Source organism: Paramormyrops kingsleyae, chromosome 13, assembly GCF_048594095.1.
Source record: "Paramormyrops kingsleyae isolate MSU_618 chromosome 13, PKINGS_0.4, whole genome shotgun sequence".
Classification (NCBI taxonomy): Eukaryota; Metazoa; Chordata; class Actinopteri; order Osteoglossiformes; family Mormyridae; genus Paramormyrops; species Paramormyrops kingsleyae.
The window spans coordinates 17,552,792-17,559,577 of record NC_132809.1 but is presented as its reverse complement, the minus strand read 5'-3'; the positions used below and the strand labels follow the sequence as shown (position 1 = coordinate 17,559,577).

General features: G+C 42.7%; 2 protein-coding genes across 6 annotated transcripts in view; one reads left to right on the top strand and one right to left on the bottom strand.

The window, feature by feature from the left end:
• Window positions 1–424: 424 nt before the first annotated feature.
• trmt2b (tRNA methyltransferase 2 homolog B) lies at window positions 425–2,505 on the top strand. Its single transcript, XM_023817334.2, has one exon. It carries the CDS (start codon window positions 946–948, stop codon window positions 2,377–2,379), a length of 1,434 nt encoding a protein of 477 aa, XP_023673102.2. The 5' UTR covers window positions 425–945; the 3' UTR covers window positions 2,380–2,505.
• Window positions 2,506–4,353: 1,848 nt separating this feature from the next.
• Window positions 4,354–6,786, bottom strand: part of LOC111846776 (transcription factor 12-like) — a 70,852-nt gene continuing 68,419 nt past the window's right edge. For all 5 annotated transcript variants that reach the window (XM_072698311.1, XM_072698308.1, XM_072698310.1 and 2 more), the window contains one exon: window positions 4,354–6,745. The gene's annotated coding sequence lies outside the window, so the exon portion shown is untranslated. The remainder of the gene's footprint in view (window positions 6,746–6,786) is intronic.

The following is a 6,786-nucleotide window of genomic DNA, read 5'->3' as shown; positions in this document are numbered from 1 at the left end:
TTCATTCCTGCACTTTCACGAGTATAGTTTTGAAAACAAATCAGTGTTTACGATTTGTATGTAGTTTGTTTAGTATATAGCCTGTGTAGTTTTGGGTCTGTTATATACATTCTATCTAGCCATCCCAGGGTTGCCAACTCTGACGGATCTGGCGTGACACGCTTTCAGACTCCCACGTTCACCAGAGCAATCTTAAGGCAAACCTATATTATTCCATTACAATCGTAAAATTAGCTACGTTGGGGTAGATTGCAATCCCTGCAGACTAATGTAATTAGATTGTCACATGCATGTAAATGCGTGCGCACGTGTGTGGAAAATCTCGTCAGCCAGCTGACCGAAGTTGGCAACCCTGATCCATCCATCCGTGCATCCATCCATGGTTGGCTTTTAACTTTAATTTAAAAATAGCCAAGACAGCATACGCATTCGTACGTAGGTCGGACTAACAATGGCAATCAGTGACTGGTTCGCACGAGTCTCCGCCATTCATACTGCGGGCCGCTTTTGACTTCTATTTGAGTCAGCGGGCAACGCTGGGTTTTCTTATTACTAACTCGTATAACCAGCAGCTAGAGGTTCGTAGCGAGCGCAGGATAGTGACTTGGGTGTCAGTAATTCGCTAAATGTGTCCCAAGCTTTTTAAAAATAGTGGAAAACGGGTCTAAAACTTTGAAAGTCGGCAAAAGCAGCCCCGCCTCCGACGGAATAGCTCGCGCTTCCTGAGGCTCTTAATGATGACGTGATAACGCGCCGCCGCCCTTCCAGTGCAAACGGGAGAACAAGGTAGTGTTCAGAGTACTGACTTTACGTTATTTGTTTATTATACCTTGAGATTATATGACTTCGAAGCGACACTCAAATTAGTTAATTTGGCATATTAAAACGATAAAATATTTAAGCGATAGAATAAAAGTAGATTTATCATTTATCTTGTTTGCAACAATGCAAATAAAGCAAATATTTCCAAATGGTAAATATTTAATTTCGCGTGTACTACTGCGTGGTAATCTGTGCACCGTTGCTAAGAATGAGTCGCCTAATACTGTTATTGAGAACACACTAAAAACTCTGCCAAAGAAAAAAAGGAAAAAATATACACATGGAAACTCCCAATCTTCCTCTTGGGAAGAAAGATTAGCGGATGTCGTTACTCCCCTGTGGCGGCTGAGTTATGACGAGCAGCTCCGCCTGAAACAAATGCAGCAGAAGAAGATCCTTCAGGAACTGTCAGATCTTGTGAAGGCAGCAGTGCCCGACGTCTCACTGCCTTTAAACAACGATAATCTGAGTTTTCCTCTTTTGCCGATAAAGCCTTCACCTGTGATATATGGATACCGCAATAAGTCAACATTTTCAGTCAATAAGGGTGTGGATGGCGATCCAAAAACAGTCGGATTTTTTGTGGGTTCTGGTAAGTGTAAGAACATTGTCTGTATTAATGACAATCACCTGCTCAACACACCAGCAAAACACAAGATGGTTGCAAGACATTATGAAGACTTTATTCGGACCTCCCCACTAGACCCCTGTCTCCTCTTTCACGAAGGAGGCCACTGGCGAGAGATTACAGTGAGGACTAATTCAGCAGGTGAAACCATGGCAATAGTCTTCTTCCATCCTCAGAGTTTAACTCCAGAGGAGATCTATGCTCAAAAAGCATGTTTAGTTGATTATTTCATTTATGGACCTGGAACAGACTGCAAACTCGATGCTCTGTATTTCCAAGAATCATCGATGACACGGTGCAGTAACGAGGTCTCCCCCTATCAGCTCTTGCATGGTAACCCGCACATCTACGAGGAGGTGCTCGGATGCCGATTCCGAATCTCTGCCGACGCCTTCTTTCAGGTGAACACAAAGGCCTCAGAAGTTCTGTACCACACAGTGGGAGAGATGTGTCTTTCTTCTGTGGGAGACACCTTACTGGATGTTTGTTGTGGCACTGGAGCCATTGGCATCTCTTTGGCATCCAAAGTCAAAAGAGTAATTGGCATTGAGGTAATTGAGCAAGCTGTCAAGGATGCGAGGCACAACGCTTTCCTGAACGGCAAGCTGAACTGTGACTTCCTGGCGGGGAAGGCAGAAGTGCTTCTCCCCAAACTGATCCCATCACTAGGGACTGAGTCATCCATCATCACAGTTGTAAATCCATCCCGCGCTGGCGTACACCACCGTGTGATACGGGCTCTCCGGAGCAACCCTGCCATCCGCAAGCTCATCTACATCTCCTGTAAACCTGAAGGGGAAGGCATGAGGAACTTCAAGAAGTTGTGCTGTCCACTGGAGGGACAGCCCTTCAGGCCAGTTCTTGCCATTCCAGTGGACATGTTCCCTCACACTGCACACTGTGAACTGGTGCTTGTTTTTGAAAGATAGTTGGTGGAAGGAAATGCTGTAAAGATGTTAGAAATGTGTTTAAAAATGGACAAGGCAAATTGGTAAACAGAACTGATAAGAATTAAGTTTTTGTAACAAAATAAACCAGTCATCTAAAACCTTGAACTACGTGATGGAATATTGATCTATGAGATATGTGGCACTGTCATGTTTACTGATAATACATTTCATACTATCAGTTATAACTTTAGCTGCTCTCCATACAAGATGGAGGTGCTCCTGGATGCATCCTAATTCACGAAACACACATACAGCATAAAACCTTATTATTGAAATGGAGCCATCCTCTAATTTGCATTTCTGGAAAGATTTAGGGTAGTGTTTCCCAATCTGGTCCTCAGGGGGAGCTGGGAGAGAGCAAAAATGTGGACTGTGGGCGTCCCCCAAGGGCCAAACTGGGAAAAATGGCTTAGGGAGTCATGTGATTAGTAAACTGGTGTGAGATTCCTGAATGCTGTGGCAGCCACAGGGTTTTACAGGTTTCTGCTCCACATCTGGGTTAGTGACATTTTAGATTTTCAAATCTATGACATACTGCAACCACAATGTACCACTGCACATAAATCCTAACTGGGTGTAATGCTGAATAAAAATATGCCAAATCTGTGACAAATGGTACCACACACGGAAAAGGTGAAATTCCCCTAAATTTAGGGTCAAAATTGTACACTTAGCTTCAACTTGGGTGCTTGTTAGCGCTCTGACTAAAATCATGTCCCTGTAGTTCAAAATTGCCTCTAATCTTTCTTTTCCTGAGTGACATTCATGAAAATGTCTCTGCGGAACAAAGTATTTTAGATATTCAGTTAGGAATTTAAAGGTGTTTTCTGTTTATCTTAACGTAAAATGCTTACCAAGAAACTTTAAAAAATGCAAGAGAATAGTTGATTTTTGATTTTTTTTTTATTATTTTACAAACAATTGTCTTCATTTACTAAGTGAGGGCTGCTTTACCAAATGACATTTTGCCATTTTAATACTATAAAAATCACTCCATTTAGAACTACTCAAATAATTATGAATAGCGGTCAAGAAAGTGACGCAAGATGCCTTTGAGTCATTTTTATACAAAAATATAAAATTAACTGCTTGCAGAAACAGAAATCTAGGCATCATAACATTGACCCACCCCTAGAGTGTGTGTGTGTGTGTGCCAGACACAGCCTTCAGCTTTGTAGTATGACTGGTCCCTGAGAAGGTTCCTTAATTTAGGCACTACATATGGCAATAAAAAAAGTCTGTCGTACTGTTGTGTCACAAAGTAAGACCTGCCCATGGCTTTGACATCCACCCACAAATACTACTGGCAGCCTGGCAGTTGATGACAGACACACAACCACAGCAGCACCATAGCAGAAATTCTCCTTCTCGTTACTGCACTGCATTTTCCAAATATCAAGTGATGTGCACTTTTCATTGCTAAGAAAGTCTGTGTCCTTCGCTCTCATGCCACGCACAACGATCCGTGTCATTCCCTGATTAAGGATCCGTCTGCTGCATGAACATCTGCCAGATTCCTATCGTCAACGCATATGGAACGTTGAACTAATTTATTTCATGTAAGGAAGAGCCATTATGTTCCATGTGAAGTCAGTGTAGGACGGTGTGTTGCAAGTTCTCATCTGACCAGGCGGGTGGGTTACTAATTTCGCCCCTAAGCCAACACAAATCGGCCTGGACACACGGAATCAAAAAAAAAAAATAATAAAAAATCACAGAGCTGGTATTTCGTATTCGAAACAAGAAGGTGCTACACACAAAATAGTAGGTTATTACTTACATAGATGCAGCGGTGTATTTTAAAATTTTCTGAATCCGGTCCCCCAGACAGTGCACGTTTTTGCTCCCTTCCAGCCTGTGGACTGTCTCGAGGTCCCCGGGGGCCAATTTGAGAAACATCATTTTAAAACACTTTGAATAGTCAGGGAGAGAAATAAACGCACAGGGGAGCTCTTTAGAAAATGATGGCACATTTATTGCTACATTAATGTTATGTACATATTGTGTTTCCTGTTACAGAGACAATTTTTTTTTCTTTCCTTTTTTTTAATTTTTTATTTTTTTTTCTCTTTTCTTACTTGTTGCTGGTTTAGGATGTGCATCAACAATACCTTGAATTTTGACACAGGTACAAATCTTTAATCAACCAACAATGAAGACTGAGAAGAAGGAGCACACCTTCTGGAACACTGAGCTCATACACGACCCCACACTAGACTGCGTGCTACAATCCTACTCTGCTCTTTAGATGCTGTTTGTACATTTCTAATAGAAATTGATAGGTTATGGTAAATAACCCTAAATTTTTACTACCTAATATAGTAAAATAAAGTAAGAAACTTTTTACTGAAAAGTTTTTTTGATTTCAAAAATCTAGAAAGAGTAATATTTAGAATTCAATAAACTTTCTTACAAGATTATCGTATAAAAGACTAACTACAGTGAAAAATAAGCCAAATGTTTTTTATTTCATATTTTTCAGTATTTTAAGAAGGAACGTAATTGGGCACAGGCCAAGTCTAAGGAAGCCGAAGGAGACGCAACATAACAGAGAAGGGAGTAAAGAAAAAGGAGGGACAGGCAGTAAGACGACCTCCCGCTCCCCAGCAACGATGGCGTCCTCAGAAACACCGAAAGACGACAAGGCCGCAGGCAAACATCTTCACGTCGACATTTACCTCAAGTGGTTTTTAAAAATTTTTCAATGTAACCAATTGTAGGTCAGGAAGCTGCAGCCTTGTCTTTAGAGTCAACAACACAAAATGGCCATTGAAAATACAAAACAAAGTTATGAAATTAGCAAAAATGAGAGATTTACAGAATGAGACAAAGAAATAAAGAACAGAGACATGGCCTGGTCTGTGGCTCACTACCTGCCCAAGAGAGCCGTGGACGGTCGACTCGTCACAGACCTGTTAGCCTTCGCACTCGCCGATAACCGCAGCTGCTCCTCTGCCACTCGCAAGAAACAAGAAACAAAAGCCATTCTAAATAACTTAGAATTACTTTCCACTAACTCACACTCGACGTTACAAGCTTAACTATGAAGCCTAGTGAAATGATTTGTATACAATTACAAATAAAGCAATTAACTTGTGATTACTTTGAGTAACATACTTTCATACATTTTCAGATTTTTTTTTCCAATTTTTTAAGACAGAAGGAAAAAAAAAACACTAATTCTGGCCATATGACGTTATAGTCATCGTTTACACGTTACCAGTCGTCCCACAGATGTATGGAAATGGCCACGGAAGGCCACTGCAGGAGTCCAAAGCGTGAACGCAGGATTGCTGAGGCCGCTTAGACACCCGGAGACCAACGGGCGACGATTCTTTTACACTGAACACTATCTGGCAAAGGAATGAAAGTGTCCAAAAGTGCCCCCCCCCACTTAAGACACTATCACGTACACAGGGAATGCCAACTGGTTAGCAAGGTTTTGTCCTCCGCATGTGAACAGCACACAGATGGGAAACTGGTCAGTCGAGGGGTTAATATACCAGGAAAGCTGTGAGGGGCAGTTCCTCTCTCGGCCCCCCCCCCCTCACAGGGCAGGGTTGCTCGTCTACTTCTGCTATCACTAAAGCCTGAGGAACTTTGATCCTAACCAGACAGGTGAATGAGCAGGCAGGCTGGCCGGCTCAGCTCGCCGTCCCGTGTGCGACGGGTTAAACGTGGACAGCTCGTGTCACTGGGATGCCTGGAATCTTCAGTTGCAGTCGTGCGATTCTGAGCTGAGCTTGGTACTCAACAACAAACAGGTAAATAGTGATTTTCTATGACTATCCTCAGCTATGCCAGGCCGGCCGCGAGAGGGCAAACAGCAACTCTGCTGATCCAACATAAGCTTTACAAAAAGAAATTGTATCACTTTCCCTTTAGATAGACTTAGTTATAGCTCAGTAACATAATAAATAATAATAATAATAATAAAAAAATAAAAACAGAAGAGCAAAGCAACTGTGGATACAATGCATTTGTCAGCTTAGGCACATGTCAATGTCCGCATGTGGCGTGGAGACGCCCGCCACAGCCTCCGATTGTTGGGGTGCGCCACACTGCGCCACCTGCTGGCACCGAGTGGTTCTCACTCACAGGCTGAAAGTCGCCGGCCGGCACTGCATGTCTTCACGATGAGCCGTTCACTCGCTGGGGTTGATTTTATTTGATTTCATTATTCCCACCCCCCTCCCCCAATCGCAGGATCGCTTTGTTTTCCCAGATTTTTTTCTTCAAGTGGTTCATCTTTTCGAATTTGCATCACAAATTGTGAATCCCGCCTGTCCTTGAGACGCCAGGTGACCATCTCTCCGTTACACGTAAGCGATCCCGTCGTTTTGATCTGCAGGCGGGAGGAAGAATGTATGACAATCAGCGAGCAGC

Coding starts and splice junctions, on each gene's coding strand:
- trmt2b (XM_023817334.2), top strand. CDS start 946: ATGCAAATAAAGCAAATATTTCCAAATGGTAAATATTTAATTTCGCGT.